Below are 18,082 nucleotides of genomic sequence, written 5' to 3'. Positions count from 1 at the left end.
TTGTAAAAGTGGATATACTGTTTATATATACCTTTAAGTATTCTCTTGATGAGTAAAACAATCGTATGTGTTTGTGTGAGAGTGAACGGGGAGTGACTTAACCTCCCCTAACATGGGAGTGCGGCAGCTCCCCCCGTTTGATGTATTTTTTACTTACCTCGTGTAGTTCTGTGGAAAAAACTTACCTCTCTTCCGATTGGTCAATTTTCAATCCCAAGCCTTCTGATTGGTCGATTCAAAAAAAGGGGCGTGGCTTCACCGAAGACCGGCTATAAAAGGACGAACCGGCGAACACTCTTCATTCTTCGCCGGCAGCCGACGTGAGAGGATCGTCTTGGAAATGGCTGAAGAGAATCCCGACGGCAGACTTCGCGACATCCTTCGATGGATCCAGGCGGAGGCGGGACATGAAGACATCCAGACGCTCCTTCAGCAGTGCCAGCTCGCATCATCGACGACGACAGCGGTGACATCACTTCCGACTGCAGAGCCTCCAGGATCGCCGTCAGAGGAAGCTGCGTCATCTTCAGGAGCCGCATCTGACGTCGCCATCCAACGCACCCCAGCTTCACGCGGACCAGGAAAGAGGCGGATCGTCGCCGTCAAGAGGAACACCAGAGGGAAACAAGCGGCGAAGAAGAGAACCCAGATGACGTCAGCGGTCTCCGCCAAGAAGAGGATCGTCGCTGACCCGCCGCAGACAGGAGTTTGGCCGTCGGCTTCCCCCCCTTCATCGCGAGTGAGTTCCGCCGCTGTTGCAAGTGGTGGGCCGCTCCATCAAAAGAGCTTTAACACTTCAGGGCCCTTTCCTTCCACAGGGTCCGGGGGAGGTCCGGCAGCCGGCAGCTCCTATGAGGGGCACCAGGTCAGCAGGGGCCCCCAAAGCCGCCCAGAACCGGGGCCCTCCAGCTGTAACACTATAGGGCACCCGGTTCTGCCACCTGCCATCAGGGGTCATACATCACCATCTGTCACCCACAGCGCACCCCAGCCTGCTGGTTTTACCCCTCAGGAGGAGAGTCAACCCATCCAAGTGATTGGTAACTATGCTGCCACTGATGTCATAAAATCTTTGTTAGCTTTGTTAACCCCTGGTGCGGCGTCAACGCATACAAGCACAGGGGCTGTGTCTTCTCAAGTAGCTGAAACTGCTTTTAGAGATTCAATACTCTGTGATGCTACACCTTTGGGTTTGCACTTGCCACAGGCCATAAAGGAAAAAATCACAAAAGGGGAGTATATTGACATGCTCTCACTGTTGCCATCATCAAAGGAATTTTTAGGCAAGCAAGTTAAGCAGTCAGATCCTGAAATGGACAGACGCAGGCCTGTGGCAAGGACATTCACTAATTGGTTACAGGCATTTTGTATTTATTCAAATGTATTGTGTGAAAAACACCCACAATTAGGTCCAGGCCTATTTAAACACATTGACATTATTCTGGAAGCATATAAAGCCTATGGGGGTATTTCCTGGTTTTTGTATGATGATAGATTCAGACAGAAAATGTCCATTCAGAAGTCAATATCTTGGGGTTCAAAGGATATTGACCTTTGGATGGGAATGCTTATTCCCAAACAGCCATTAGTTCCATTACCGGGGAACAAGACTCCTGTGAAATACAATGCTTGCTGGGCATTCAATGAGTCAACTTGCCGCTTTCAGGCAAACTGTAGATATAAACATGAATGTGCTCATTGTGCTGGCAACCATCCTGCCTTTCGTTGCATCAAACGATTTGCTACAAAGCACAGTGGTAGGGACTCCAGTAAGTCAGATAACCCCAGTGAGGTTACCAGAAATGCGCCAATACCTAGAGCTATATCCAAAGCGCCAGATGGCCTGCCTCTTAGAGAAGGGTTTTGAAGTTGGCTTTTGGATACCATCAGCAGATCCTGTAACCCTCATATCATTTCCCAAGAATTTAAAATCAATTGAGCTAAACCCAAAAGTAGTTAAGGAAAAAATTGAGAAGGAGCTTAGATTGGGCAGAATTGATGGCCCGTTTGATGATCCTCCATTTGAGGATTTCAGAGTTTCGCCTTTAGGACTTGTACCGAAGAAGGAGCCAGGAAGCTATTGCTTAATTCACCATTTATCATATCCTTCGGGGGCATCTGTCAATGATGGAATTGGTCAGGAATTATCTTCAGTTTCATATACGACTTTCGACCAGGCAATATCGATAATTCAAGAATTTGGTCAAGGTTCATTATTGGCTAAAAGTGACATTCAATCGGCTTTCAGGCTACTGCCCATACACCCTGACTGTTATAAGCTTTTAGGCTTTCATTATGAAGGCAGTTTCTATTTTGACAGATGCCTCCCAATGGGCTGTTCCCTTTCCTGCTTTTATTTTGAAGCCTTTGCATCCTTTTTGCAATGGGTAGTTCAATGGGAAACTGGTTCTAAGGGGGTTATTCATTATTTAGATGATTTCCTATTTGTCGGTCCTGCAGATTCTAGTTCATGTGGAATTTTGTTAAGTACTTTTACGTGGTTTGCTAGGAAATTTGCCATTCCACTAGCTGTTGAAAAAACAATACCCCCTACTACAACTTTAGAATTCCTTGGTATTCAGATAGATACTGTAAATCGTGAATTTCGCTTACCCGAAGGAAAAGTAGCTAAGCTGAGAAGCATTCTAAACGCAACTTTAAAATCTAAAAAGGTTAAATTAAAACACATACAATCCTTGATCGGACATCTGAATTTCGCTACACGGGTTATTCCTATTGGTCGGGTTTTTAACAGGAGACTTATTGCACTTACGTCTGGCCTAGATAATCCTAACTGGCACATAAGAATCCCTCAGGTGGTTAAAGATGACCTGATTGTTTGGCAGGAATTTCTAGAGAATTTCAATGGCATTTCTTATTGGCAAGGAGAATTGTTCGAGAATGCAGCTTTGAATCTGTATACAGACGCCGCGGCTTCAGCTGGGTTTGGTGCTATCTTTGGCACACATTGGATTGCGGATGCGTGGCCATCTTTCTGGGTAGAACTCAAGCTTACCAAAAATCTAGTGTTACTGGAATTTTTTCCACTGTTAGTTGTTTTGGAAGTGTGGGGCCCCCAATTGGCTAACAAACGTATTGTTTGGCACTGCGATAATATGGGTGTGGTGCAAGTTGTTAATAATCTATCTTCTAACTCCCCCCCAGTACTGAGATTACTTAGGCAGGCAGTATTCCGAGCTCTTAAATTTAACATTTTGATTCAAGCAAAGCATATCCCTGGTTGTACCAATGTTGTGGCTGACGCATTATCTCGATTTCAGTTCAACGAGCTCTGGGAAATCGCCAATTATTTGGACAAAGAAGGAACACCATGCCCCCAACATCTGTGGAATTTAGTATTGCCAGAATTTCAAAATGGTTAAGTATGTCATTGGCAGACAAAACCTGGCATGCTTACATCGCAAGCTGGAATGAGTGGATGAAGTTCAAAACAAGTTTTCCTAAAGAGCATTATCAAAGGGACAGTGACGTCTTATTGTCTTTTGTACTGGAGCAAGTTGAGGCTCAGTACTCTCTTTCAGCTATAACTAAAAAATTAGCAGGCATATCTTTCTTTTTAAAGGTTCAAGGTGAGGCTGACATAACTAAATCCTTTTTGGTTAAACAAATTCTTCGGGGTGTTGGTAGGATTACACGATCTGTAGACATTAGGAGACCCATCACATTATCATTGTTGAAAGATCTCGTTTCGGTCCTACCTCAAATATGCTATTCTCGGTTTGAAACAATGTTGTTTACGTTGTTATTTTCTGTGTCGTTCTTTGGTGCCCTTCGGGTAAGTGAGTCGGTCTCTCAGAGTAAAAGATCCCCAGGGGGTATTGGGAGTGAAGACATTCATCTGGTTGAGGGCAAATTAAAGATTATATTAAAAAAATCAAAAACGGATAAAGTAGGAAGAGGGACAACCATTTGGCTTGGTAATAGCACGGAACAGTCAATATGTCCAGTATTAGCTTTTAGACATTATCAGCAAGTCAGACCCTGCCTTCCTGGCCCTTTCTTTATACACAGTGATGGATCTTTCCTTACAAGATTTCAATTTGTGAAAATTCTCAAAGGAGCTGTCAGTAAGCTAGGTATACCACCTGACCATTATAACACACATTCTTTTCGCATTGGAGCTGCCACACAAGCCTCATTGATGGGTTTAGGAGAAGAGTTCATCAAAAGGCTTGGCAGATGGAACTCCTCTAGGTATCAACTTTATGTCAGACCTACCCTGGTTTAGTAAGTGTTACCTTTTTTCGTTACAGTTTCTCCTCCTTTGGTCTGGATTATTGGACACTCTTTTGTCCACAGAGCGAGAGCTAGAGCAGAACAACGAACCTACACAACTAATTTAGGCATTAAAGATGTTAGAATTGTCTGGATGGGCATTCGAGGCCTTAAATGGCCAGATTTATTACCAATAATTTTGCAAATGAAATCTCGTTGGGGTTTCCCAGCAATTATTCTGATCCATTTAGCTGGAAATGACATTGGAAAGGGTAGAAACATTGATTTAATTCGTAATATAAAAAGAGACCTTGCTCAGATCAGATTTATTTTTCCCAATACTGTGATAATTTGGTCTGAAGTTGTGCCCAGATTAGTCTGGCTTCAAGATGCAGGCTTTCACCCCCTTGAGAGATGCCGCAAAAAACTCAATTTTGCTATCTCAAAATTTTCCAAGACAGTTAATATTTTGGTTTATAGGCACTATGAGTTGGAGCAAGGTTTTGAAGGCCTGTATCGTGCGGACAGGGTACATTTGTCAGATATCGGTTTTGACATTCTGAACATGGGATTCCAAAGTGCAATTGAAAGAGCTTTACATGTGTGGGGAATGGCCAAGGCCAATGTAATGGTTTAATTGGCCTTGACGTGGAGGTATGCTCCTGGCTAGGTAAAAAAAAATTGGCGGGGCTTAAGGATATTTGTGGTCAAGCTTTAAGGCGGTCCGCTGCAGAGATCTGATGCAGAGGCTGGCTGGGAAGATATGTATGAACAGGTATTAGTATCATTAGCAATATTAATGTTCTGATTGATATGATATTTAATAAACAACAGCTGCGGCCATTCTCCACCATGCAAGTGTCCGTGTCTATGATTGGTTGTTGTAATTGGGGTTTTGTAAGCAAGTAATGCTGTCTGCAACTCCCATGACTTTATTTAATGTGTAATGAAAATCCAAGCAATATTGTACAATTTTATCACAGTTCTTGATAATTTGTTTCTGGAGCACTATGTTTTATAAGGATCCTTGGAAAAGGTTACCTCTTTGAAGCAACCTTGACTGCTCCCACACCTATGAATAGGCCCCCACAGAACAACCCATGTCAACCTGTGCTCTGTCATAAATCAACCCTTTGTAATGGCATTTTGGTTGCAAAATCACCTCCTATGTTTTACCCTAGGTAGTTCAGGGGTTGCACTCCTGACCCCTCACATTTCAGATCGAAAGCTTTCAGTTAATATCTAAGATGGCAGGGGTTGTTACCTTGGTCGAGCTGTAGGTTAACTAAATAAGGCAATGCTATTGAATATAAATGGGCTGCAGCTCACCGTTTAGTTGCTTAGTTCTGGTTATCCTGCGGGGTATCCTGTGTCAATCCCCCAAAAGAAATCCAAGTGCAGGACAAATCCACAGCATTTTTCTTTGACTGCAACATTTTTATTGGGAATGTGAAGAACACAACATGTTTCAGGCTAGGCCCTTTATCAAGTAAATAAGGCAATGCTACCTTTAGCTTCTAGATCATCAAATTGTATCTTGGGCTCTTCTTGATGTCCCCTACTGCGAACTTACTTTTTATTGAGGACTCCAACCACAGGCTCTGGATATCATACATTCAACCTCCTTTATGCAGGAATTCCAAATGGTTCATTGTGACTCAATCCTCCCCTTCCCTTTATGTACTGGGAGTCACCTCATATTAATGGGGCTGTCCTCCCACTCCCTGCTCCTCTACTGGATGGTATCAATATCCTATGGGCTAAACAATAAGGGACAAGTCTGTTCATAGTCCATGCAGAGAGAGAGACCTTAAAACCTTGGCAACAAAGGTAATTCCCCTATATTAAGCAGGGCATGTACTATGCAGAACTATTTTAAGGTAATGTGTCCCTTAAACTTGTGTAAAGAAACTTTAATGTTGTGTGTTCAGGGCTGGATTTACATAGAGGGCGCCCCTAGGCCCACTGCCGTTCGTCGCCCCTGTCCGCTCCCCTTTATTAGTTCAAATTTTCATCATCAATGGGGAAATTTAAAAAAATATTGTATCTCCAGCGCATCCCCAGTGTTTTTGAACCAAAGTGGGTGTGGTTAGGCATCATGCCGCCCCCCTAAAATCCTGCCGCCCTAGGCCCGGCCTAGGTGGCCTTTCCACAAATCCGGGCCTGTGTATGTTCCCACAATATCTTCCAGTGTTCTCTAAACTCTCTTGTAATTTGGAATTATTTTGGTTTCTGTACTCCTCCCCTCTTGTATTTCAGATTGACCCAAGAGTACGAGATGCTCTGAAAATTATCTTTTGACAAAACAAACTACAGATTGGGCATGAAGTATTACATGTTGCATTATAATACAAAAAAGAGCAATATCCCAATTTCTTAATCTATCCATTATTCCCTTGTGGCACAGGATTACTAGCAGTGGCTAAACCATGGAATTGTTCTATATCTAGACTAAATAAAGAAATGGTCACATTTCCACTAGGGTTGATGAAAGGATTCTTACAGTCTAATTACCTAAGTTCAAACACTGGACATAAGTGATTTCAGTTTTTCCATAATTTATTTAAACATATCACACATACAAAAATAGCACAATTTGTTGGAAAAAATATGCCTCTTTCTGCCCAATCAAGATGATGCCACTGAGAGAGAACCTGATTATAAAGAAAGATATCCACAAGGATCTCCTGGGCTTTCCTACAACTTGCTTAGATGTAAACACACCTTTCCCAAATAAACCACGCAATACAACGTTTTACAGAAAAGTGAGCCGTAAGCTTTATTAGCACCACGGAATTTTCGAGCACCTTAATTAGCACCTTTGTATGACACAGTATTTTCGTAATTGCTTGATGGAGATGTAGATGTGCTTTTGTCTGAAGTAGTCAAAACCTGTGGAAGTTGTGGTTTTAAACTTCCTCCATGGAAGATACTCAAAGGCCAAAAAACGGTGCAAGCTTTCACGGTTTTTATTTTGGTTTTTTGTACTTTTTTTGTAAAACAAAGCTGACATTTTTCACAACTTGATGTTAAATTTGTGAAAGATTTGAGAGTCCTCCTTGGTGTGTATTTAATTGCATTGCACGACGCTCGATTCAGTCCATCTCTTTTACCCAGGTTGTTTGCATGTGGATGCATGAAACAATGGGAGGAGTCAGCTTTCAGTAATAAAAAAAGAAAGGGCAAAGAGAGGATATTTTCAAGTTCATTTTAGTTCATTTATTTGAAACACACTGGGCCAATGTCCAAACCAAACTCTTGGTCATCACCACCAATGTCCAAAGGTGCAATGTCAAGGATGGGTAAGCGAGATGGCTTGTTTGTTCTGTATTCTATGACTGTTCTTCCCCATTCACCTGTGTGTTGCTGAAACAGAAAAACAACAAAGAGTGTAAGAAACTGTAAAAACAAACAAACAAAAAAAACCCAGACAAGTAGGATTTGGATAAATGATTCCTTAGATTCAATAAGAAGTTTTCTCTATTTATTTTGTATGTATTGCTCTACTGTTGTAGTGGTAGTATAATTACTTCTTCTCCATCAAACAGTATGAAAGTAATGAAAAAACTACTAAAAGACTTTGTATTGTATAGTATTGTAGAATAATGCTGTCTAACATCATATTTTTAAGGAGATCGAACCTTTCAATATGAATATCTCACTACAAAAAAGTTTAAAGCATTAGTTATATATATTTATAGATATATTTCCCATAATCTCATAGAAATACTAACTGCACAGTATATTTCATATGGCTGCTAAATCTTTTTATGATGAATACAAAGGGTTAGTATATACATAATATAGTTAGAAGAATCATGTATTCTATACAGTAGCTAAGGTTGGGCCTAATTCTTATAACGTATATAAACTTGGGGCTCTATTTAGTCTTGATTCAGTTTGGGTTCAGACAAAAGTTTGATGTTTTCACTATGTTTTCAGGTTGACCTTTTTTTAATGATGTTGAACTTTAATTAAAGTCCACCATATAAAGCATTACATTTCTAAGACTTTTAGTTTTACACATACCGTGCAACTATCTTCAAGGACGCTAAAAGTGAATCTGCTGTTGCCCTCTGCGCGTAGTTCAACATCATTGGATCCTTGTAGCAAGATGGCCTTCTTCAGGTTTCCAGTCTGTCCATCCATATAGGCAATGCTGTTCTTGCAGTGGTAGGTAATATTCTGAGATGCGTGATTAGCCAACAAACGCATGAAAGCAAACTGAGTGGCCATGTCCTTGGAAGTGATTCCTTCGTCATTGTATTCAAACTAATTAAGGGAAAGAAGCCAAGAATTATACTACATAATTTGTGCAAAACACTACATATTAATCAAAGTAAAAGAACAATGTCTAACACCAAACTGAAAACACAACATTTGTTCTTCAATGCTTGGGATATCCTGCAACTAAAGTGGGGTTGGGAAACAACTATTGGTGGCTTGCCTTCAAGGGACAGTAGACTACCAATGGCAAAGGTCATGCCATAAATCAAGACAGGGTTTGACTGGGCCAGCAGGACACCAAGAGAATGCTATCATGGGCCTGCTCCCCTCTCAAAGGGGAAGGAGGTAAACATTTGGTGATGCATATGTGTGGGGGGTGGACGTCTGGAGGATGGGCTCTGAAGATTGCAAGGGGGGCCCTTGAAATCGCAGCCCTGGTGGGCTCCCAGTGCTCCAAGCCAACACTGAGTGTTTTGGAAACAGCTGCAGAGCAATAAAAGCAAGTATTTGATTGGTTGCCATGAGTTACTGCCTCATGCAAATTTACCCAGTGTTGATAAATTAACTCAAAAGTGTTGGCTTGGTGAGTGTCTCTACTCATGCTATCCTATCTGGTAGAACTTTTAGAGATTTTCAGGTGGCACACATAAGGACCCAGCCTAATACTACTAATATTCTTTCACTACTACTGCTTAGTGATTATTGGTGCTGATTACTGCAGTGTCGCTACTGATACTGTTACTGTACTAATGATTCAGCTTTTCATTCTCTCCACTGCAGTTAGATACTAACTTTAAATCCCATTAACCACTAAAGCTTTCATAATGATACTTTAATGTTGCAACTAGAAGTTATTTAGACTAATTCTGTCTACATTCCAACCTCAAAACAGTGGGAAACGTTATCAGTTTTGCTGTTTCTCTGTACCTGTGTGCCACCGTTGATGGTTTCACCAAACCATACATGCTTCCTGTCCGTGGTCTTGCTAGTGTACCAGTTCTTCTGTGAAATGCTCTCTGGGTTGGCATGGATGCAGGTCTCACCAGTGGAGAAATCACAGAATACTCTGATGGCATCAGATGTGCAGCCTTGGTTAGGGTCAATCCAGTAGAATCCTGAAATGTTTTTTTTTTAAAATTAGTTATTAATGTCAAACGTGTAGTTAGATTGAGCGGCGTCCAACTAGTGTAATTTCATTCAAAGTAAAATTACACTAATATATTCTGATCTCTAACATAATGTTTGCATTTCAGTAGCTTTCTATACAAATGTTACCTCACAAAAAAAGTATAAAATGGGAATAACAACATACCACTGCTCCAGTCTGGGTGGCTGAGTCTTAAGTCACGGCAAGTGCGGGCAGGGTTCTTCTTTGAGCCTTCTGGGGTCATGATTGTCTCGATTTGGCTGTTCAAAGATTTCAGAGTGGCATCCACTTCATAATCCTTTGGTCTGCGAGAAGGCTGGTCAGCTCTGAAGAATTCACCACCAAAGCCACCATCATATCCACCACCAGATGAGCCAGGAAGACCAGGAAGACCAGGTGGTCCAGGAGGACCCTAGAATTTTTCAACAGTAACAGTTGAGAGAGGGCAAATCAGCAACATGAAGCACATTATATTATTGGAGCAATTAAGATACAATCTAAAATATTGGAGAGATCTATTTTCTTTTAACAGTAGAATGGTTATAGATATTTCTTCTATACAGTGGTTTCTGCAGCAACCATCTTCTATATGTCCTTATTATTGATAGAGTACTTCTTAAGATTAACATTTTACAGTCAATATGTGTCTTAAATTATTTTACCAAGCAATACCCTTTTAGAGTATGTTGAAACAGGTATTTTAATGTCACTTACAGCAGGACCTTGGTGACCAGCAGGACCACGAAGACCAACTGGACCGATAGTACCACTGTGTCCAGAACGTCCTTCTTTGCCTGGAGGGCCGGATGGGCCAGCTGGACCCTAAATAAAATAACCAATCAGTCATATTGGCAATAAAAAATATAATTATGTTGTCTATTACTACATTTTGGCAATTTTACATACCCGTGGGCCAGATGGACCATTGGTACCAGCAGGACCTGTTTCTCCTGGAGAACCCTGATTGGGGAATAAAAATGATCACGATCAATCTCTTGCATATATGTAAACATAAAAAAATCAGATTTTTAAAAATTATAATTCCTTTTGTGAAAGCGTAACAGCCCTATCATGTAGACGAATATCACAAGCTCTCTGTAGGTCATCTGTTGAAAGCTATTCCTTGCAGTGTTTAAATAACTATATTGTAGGCATGAAATGCTAAACTTTTATACTAGTATGGTGTGTTAAAACACCATAAAGTTGACTGTTTGGAAAGGGAGGACATTCTAGAAATTATTGTTGGGGGTTATAAAATGTTTTTATTTCAAGTGATTTGGTAAATGTTTATTATGTTTTTTTTTAGGGAGAAAGGCAGTTAGGTATCTGCTGGCACAACAATAGCGCTTATATTTAGTACGTTTTTATTCAATGATCTTTTTGGCAGGGCTTTCCAGAACCATCAATCAAGAAACCAAGGTCAATCTCTGTTATTGATGTTAACTGATCGATGACTGCACATCATTGCCCTTATGTAAAAGAAACATACAGTAATTAGGGGGGGCATTGGGATGAGGACTTATGGATCTAAGGGGGTTATGTAATCAGGTCTGGGCTGAGATTTAAAATAGGCCCTGGCATTATACGTAGGTACACAGACGCCAAAACAGCCCACAGCCCACGTAGGTACACAGACGCCAAAATAGAGGGCCAAACAGTTCCCCCACCAGCCCAATAAATAGTGCTGTCTGAGGCAAATTACAGCAGCCCCTCTGGCATTTGCCAGAACCCACAGATTGCCAGTCTGGGCCTGTATGTAACATAAGACACTAAGGGGCAAATTCCCTGAGCGGCGAAAATTCACCAGCGACAGCTTCGCAGCCATCGCAACACATCGCCAGGCATAAATTCGATCCGACTACGTCAATTCACTAAAGTGCGAAGTTGTGTCCAGGGAGCCGAACGCTGGTGAATTTTCGCTAGCGTTACTGTGGCAATCAAAGTGAAGATGCGCTAGCGTTGCCTAATTTGCATACGGCGGGAAATGATAATGTTACATGGACGTATATGTTGCAGCAAATACATTTCATTACACAAGTCCAGGGAACCTTAATAGAGTTGTTATAATGCCCTACATATGAGCCCAGTATATAATTATGTTCCATACGGTAGAAAATGTTGGGGGGAACCCGGTTACCCAAAAATATTTTTATGGACCTTTGCAGAAAAAGACGCCAGTGTTTTTTGCACTTAAATTGAGGAAGTCCTATGCACTCCATTGCACTTTGCCTGGTCTGAGCTGACGAAGGCAAGTCTGGCGAATGAGGTAACCTTCAGTAAAATCTGCCTCTTAGTGAATTTGCGGAGTTACGTCCGCTAGCAAAGTGACCCCTGTGCCCGTTAGGGAATCGGCGAAGTTCTGAAATGATTTCTTGCTGGCGAATTTTCGATAGCGTTAGTCACTTCGCCCTTTAGGGAATCTGCCCCTAAGTTTGCCCAGTAGCAGTAACACATAGCAACCAGTCAGCAGGTAGGATTTACTGGTCAACTGTTTAAAAGCAAACATCTTATGGTTGCTATGGATCACTGCTAATGGGTTTTTTATGGGGTTCATTTAAGCAGAGTATATTGTTGCAGTGAACCTTGTTTCAATAATCATAGTTACATTTAAATCACAGTTAAATCGGGTTGAAAAAAGACCAAAGTCCATCAAGTTCAACCCATCAAAATGAAACCCAGCATCCATCCATCCATACGCTCACACTGACACCTCAATACACTGACATAAACTATATAAAGCAATATCTATACTACAGGGCCAATTTATTACGCTACAACTTTTTCAGATCAGGCTTTTTGACACCAAAAAAGTGCAACTATTTTCGGTGATTTATTACTTGACAAAACTACGACAAATCCGAATAGGAAAATACTCCAGCTTAAACCTGTTGAAAACACGTAGAAGCCAAGGATGGCTTCATGATTTTAGAGGTTTTCAGATATTTTTTGAGGTTGGCTTTTGTGGGACAATACAAGAAGTCACAGTTTTCACGACTTTTTTGCAACTTTTCCCGTTCATGCTTTTTCAGGTTAGGAATTTTTAATTAAATCCATGACATTCGTGATTTTAGAGTTTGTGAATTTAGTAGGTGTTTCCAAAACCTCTAAAACCACTAAAATTCAACCTTTAATAAATAATTCTCTAATTGTAGATTTTAGTATCAAAATAGCCTTGATATTATGCTTCTGCGAGAAAAAATCCAAGCCTCTCTAATAGGCACAGAATCAGCCACCACAACATCATCTGGCAGTGCATTCCACAACCCTCACTGTGAAGAATCACCTACGCTGCTTCAAATCAACTTATGTTATTATTATATGCTATTAACTCATATCAGACAATCCTAAATAGTTTTAGTATTAATTGTTGTACACTGTACTCACAGCAGGACCAGGGAGACCTTGTAAACCATTATGTCCTTTGCGTCCATCCAAACCTCTAGCTCCCTTCTCACCAGCTTCACCCTTGTCACCACGACCACCTTGAATTCCCTGTAAAATGGAAAAAGTTCATGTAATTAATTCATTAATTCTATTTTTGGTGTACAAGTTGTGTTTGGTGTCACAAAATATACTTACAGCTGGGCCTCTGGGGCCAGCAGGACCAACAACTCCAGCAGAACCAACAGGACCCTTAGGAAAACCATGAAAATATATTAGAAATGCATATAGCAGGCTTGCTACTGTAAATCTCAGTTATGTACTCAGAACATATTTGTTATAAATATAATGCTAAACACATTTAGATTAGCACTGAAGTAAACTAACACAAAATCATTATGTAATAAAAAAAACATGAGCATTATAAAAAAAAATGCAAAAATAAGAATAAAAATCGCAGTGTAATAATGTTCAATACACACAGTTCATTACACTTCAAATTTTAATTGTTCATTTCAAGACTAGCAAGAAGATATTTTGAAGGTAGAACCAACATTTTATTGTCAAATTAACTTCTTTATCAGTAAGACGCTTTATTAAATACATGGCGCAATGGCAAATGTGCACTAATTTTCCAGCCCCTCAGCCAATTGATGACCGACTAAAGGTCAATAAATTAAATAACTGTTATCACATATCTGTGTATTTTTGTAATGTTTGCACACTTACAGGTTCCCCACGGTTTCCTGATTTTCCAGCAGGGCCAACAGCTCCTGGAGCTCCAGAAGCACCAAGAGATCCAGCAGGGCCACTGTTTCCAGGATAGCCACGCTCTCCCTACATTAAGACACAAATGATAGTAGTCATGCTTTTAATTATGTTCCCTAGAAGAACTGGGCTGCAAATACTTTCACATACACAGTTCATACAATAAGATGACATTAAGTCAATAAAGTGGTCAGATATTAACCTTATTTCCAGGCAGACCATCACGACCAGATGGACCATCATTACCAGGATTGCCCTATATGAAAAATTAAAAAAAAAAAATAGTAAACTAACTCGATGCTGTACAGGCTTTTACGTTTTAGTTGAAGTCTTTGTATCATTAAATTAAACCAGATCTGATTGGCTGAGGCTGAACTCATTGTGGCTGTAACTTACATCACGGCCAGCTTCACCAGGAACACCATTTGGACCGGGAGAGCCCATGGGGCCAGAGGGACCACGAGCACCAGCAGCACCTGGAGGACCAGAAGGACCTGGCTCACCCTGTAAAGGAAAAAGACACATTTTCTTAACTACTATCATATTCTGAAGAATTTAAAGGCTTTTGAGGTATTAAGTTTTAGTTGGTGAAAATGTAAAACTAAACTTTTGTTGTTTTATGCCATATACTAACAGTGGAAAACAGTCTAAATTGATATTTGTCAAATTGTGGGGCAGCTGCTACTAAATCTATAATAGAGCCTAAAATGGCATTGTTTATGATGGGATTACTTTTTCTATGAACGTCAGAAATGTACGCGACAGTACTTTTTGCAGACACCTAACTGTAATTTTTGTGGCAATACTTTAATGTATGAGGCCTAGGTGCTGACTGTGATAGGACTGTGAGGTCGAGAACTACTAAATCATGGGTATGTTGCTCTTTGTTTGCTGTAGTTTAGAATGTTGCATGAAATTGAAACAGAACAGTTTCATATATTGGGGCTTCCTTTTTTCAGAAATCAACTTTTCATAAAATATTTATATCATTTAGTCTAATAAATATTTAATGAATAGATAATTAAGCAAGCAATAGGCTCTACATAGTGTTTTGTCTAAGTAATGTTTTCCTAAATTAAGTGACAATGGCAACGTCCAGCTGCTGCCAAGATTTGGTTAGGCAATTTCAACCATACTTCCCTACCACCTGGGCATGTATGGCAGGTCAGGGTTTGTTTTTGGCAGGCCATTTTGCAACCCTCTCAGATTATAGCTGATCTATATGGTTTGAAAATATTCTTTGCCATTGCACCACGTTGGCAGGTGGATGGTACACTGGCAAATAAGATAATGAAGGGTTATGGCTGCTCTTCATTTTTTGCAGTTTCAGCCAAAAAAAAGGGGACAATGAAATATTGCCACTGATATGGAATCATTTGACCCATGACCAGTGCATGGCCATTTAGTGTTTCTATTTGAGAATCTGTACTCACATTAGATCCAGAGCCACCAGGGGTACCACGTTCACCTCTTGATCCTGGAAGACCAGAGAAACCAAGAGAACCAAGGACACCAGAAGGACCAGAAGCGCCAGGAGCACCCTGAAATGAAAAGGGAAATATTTGAATCGAATTGTTCACAATGAAGAAATATATATTTTATGTTAAACAATCCCTGTAGTGCATGTTGGCTTTCCTCTACTTCTGTAGTTGCTACAAAGACAGAAACGTATGGTTATTAACACCAACTAACTACAGTAGAACCCCCCATTTTATGTTTTTTTTAGGGGGACCAGGCAAATATTATGTAAAATCAGGGAAAATGTAAAATCAGGTTAAAGTAACTTTTTCTTCAAGTACTGAAATGTTATAAACATAGTCAGTTTTACTTTGATATACAATATTAACTGAGTTAATAACAAGGGTTAAGCATTGCAACTATGGGGAAGGACATGTGCAAGGCCTCTCTGTCAGTCACATACACAACCTAAAGCAATAAGTGATTGGTGCAGGAATGTATAAGGGGAAGACTAATTGGAATTTCCCATTTACAGGCAGAACCATGGCAAAATAAACATCTGGCTAGTATTTTAAACCTCTTTATTTTACAAATAATAAAAGACTTACAGCAGGACCAGATTCACCAGATGGACCCTTCTCTCCACTCAAACCTTGTGGACCACCCATACCTTGTTCTCCAGGGCGGCCAACTGGTCCGCTGTCACCGCGAGTACCTCTTGGACCATCTTTGCCAGGGTGGCCTGTAGGGCCAGAAGGACCAACAGTACCCTACAAAACAACAGTAATGTAGCCATGTATTATTTAATGGAAAGTAGTTAACAGTCAAAATAAAGCACAAACTGCTTTTTACGTTTCTAATGGACATGAGGTGATAATATTGACTAATATTGACAATGTACTGTGCAGTATTCTGTCACAGTGTTCTGTCGAAATAACCAAGTACTATAAAGGTGTACAGGATGTGAGCCATGATATCCTTCCTAAAGTAGCTTTTAGTATAGAGGTTTGTCTTTCTGTAGATACACACAACTTCCTACATGGCCTATGTGCCACTGGAATTATAGAGGCTCATTTATCAAAGTCCGAATTTATCTCAATATTTTCTGAAAAAAACTCAGACCAAATCAGTTTTCACCTTATTTATTAATACACTTTCCCGAAAGTTTTGTTTGCAGGAAAAAAAACAGGAACAATTGAGAAAAAAAACGAATCGGACTAATTGTTCGGATTTTCCACCCGAAAACTCAGATTTTTGCCAAAAAACACGAAATCTTCGAATTATTGCATGAAACCCAGCGCAGATCTTTGGGACTTCTCCCATTGATTTATATGCAACCTCGGCAGGTCCGAGATGCCGGATATTTGGATTCTGACTTTTTCAATCTTCAGAGTATAATAAATCCCGAAAAATCAGTGGGGTTTTTTTTCCATTAAAGATTCAGATTTTATAGTAAAAAAATTCTGTTTTCGGGTTTTTGGCATTCAGAGTTTAGTAAATAACCCCCATAGTGTGTTTCTCTAAAGAGATACATTTAGCTGAGAAGCAGTATCAGAGACTGGATAGACTTACAGCAGGGCCAGGAGCACCAGTTCTTCCAGCAGGACCAGGGAAACCAGTTGCACCCTGAAATAGAGATATATGGCAAATCAGTATAAAGGTCACTTGCCAAATCCTCTTTATGATAGGAATGGAGAGTAAATAAAAGTTGTTTACTTACAGGAGCACCACCATCACCTCGGGGACCAGTAGTGCCAGCTGGACCATTGGGACCCTAGAACGAAGGACAAAAAAAATTGTTAAAATTGATAGAGAAGCACACTGTATGCAGGTTGGCCTGAAACCCACAGATGGGTTCGGGCTGATAACCAGGAATAGGACTGGTACACAGGAGTGTGGTATGCCAGGGCTTTTGCCCTCCTTGTCATGTTTTTGCAAACATCCCATTTTCTTCTGTGACATCAACAGGCAAAACCTGTCCCCTGGTAACCTCTCCTCCTACACAATGCCTAATTATGACATCAGAGGTGATTTAAAGGGGGCCTGTCACCTTAACAAATTATTTCAAATCTGATTTTATGATGTAAGTCAAACAAAACTTCACTTGCACTATAAGAATTATTTAAATCTTGTTTTTTGCGGACACTATTATTAAGACAAGCTTTGCATCATGCCAAAATCTTGTTTCATGTGCCAGAGTGGGTCACGTGATGTCCATGTCCATGGACTGGCTACACAATTAAATGATGAGGAGGAAGGGGGAATGTGAGGAGTGCAGTGAAAACTAGTGCAGAATGGAAAGTGAATGTAATTGCCTATACGCATGGAAGAGGGACAGGCAATATATGATTGACAGCTGAGACTTTTAAACAAGTTTATAATAGGTATGGATGTTTTAATTTAAAAAAAAATGGGTTTCATGTTTAATTTGAAAATAACTTTTATTATACAACTTTTTATGTCTGGGTGACAGTTCCCCTTTAAGTGCTGGTATAAAAAGGCATGGGAAAGCCTCAGGCCAGGTTGCTCATGGGCTGGAAAATCCCTGACATCTGCAGGTAGACAGTAGTAAAGAATTCTAAAAGTATATAGACCCCAGTTTTGTAATTCGTCTCCCCCTTAACATTTTTTTGTATACAGTATGTTAGCATTCCAAGACATTTTGCAATGTCTTCATTTTTTAATGTTTTACATTTTTAAATTAAGTTATTTTTCTTCTACAGCCCTCAGGCTTGAGATTTAGACTGTTATCTGGCTGAGATTTGTTTTATTACCCAAGCAACTATGCAGCAACCAGGAAGTCAGAATGGCGAATCAATAGGGAACAGCTTTTATAGAAGACCAATTAAAAATGTTTCCATTGTC

At 40.3% G+C, this 18,082-nt stretch overlaps 2 protein-coding genes across 4 annotated transcripts in view; one reads left to right on the top strand and one right to left on the bottom strand.

The window, feature by feature from the left end:
- The first annotated feature begins 248 nt into the window (after nt 1–248).
- LOC121394539 lies at nt 249–5,089 on the top strand. Its single transcript, XM_041565897.1, has 2 exons — nt 249–1,040; nt 3,282–5,089. Exons 1-2 carry the CDS (start codon nt 341–343, stop codon nt 4,247–4,249), a joined length of 1,668 nt encoding a protein of 555 aa, XP_041421831.1. The 5' UTR covers nt 249–340; the 3' UTR covers nt 4,250–5,089.
- A 1,900-nt stretch (nt 5,090–6,989) lies between these two features.
- col1a2.L (collagen type I alpha 2 L homeolog) overlaps nt 6,990–18,082 on the bottom strand; it is a 37,863-nt gene continuing 26,770 nt past the window's right edge. For 2 of the 3 annotated variants that reach the window (XM_018266288.2, XM_018266289.2), the window contains 15 exons: nt 16,938–16,991; nt 16,790–16,843; nt 15,826–15,987; nt 15,193–15,300; nt 14,156–14,263; nt 13,962–14,015; nt 13,721–13,828; nt 13,190–13,243; nt 12,995–13,102; nt 10,517–10,570; nt 10,325–10,432; nt 9,776–10,022; nt 9,391–9,578; nt 8,266–8,508; nt 6,990–7,602 (listed from right to left, as the gene is read on the bottom strand). In XM_018266288.2, coding sequence (XP_018121777.1) covers nt 7,456–7,602; nt 8,266–8,508; nt 9,391–9,578; nt 9,776–10,022; nt 10,325–10,432; nt 10,517–10,570; nt 12,995–13,102; nt 13,190–13,243; nt 13,721–13,828; nt 13,962–14,015; nt 14,156–14,263; nt 15,193–15,300; nt 15,826–15,987; nt 16,790–16,843; nt 16,938–16,991 — 1,797 coding nt within the window. In that variant the 3' untranslated portion in view covers nt 6,990–7,455. 3 annotated transcript variants of the gene reach the window in all.

This window comes from Xenopus laevis, chromosome 6L (genome assembly GCF_017654675.1).
Source record: "Xenopus laevis strain J_2021 chromosome 6L, Xenopus_laevis_v10.1, whole genome shotgun sequence".
Lineage (NCBI taxonomy): Eukaryota > Metazoa > Chordata > Amphibia > Anura > Pipidae > Xenopus > Xenopus laevis.
The sequence above is the reverse complement of the archived record's forward strand: the minus strand, read 5'-3'. Positions and strand labels throughout refer to the sequence as shown.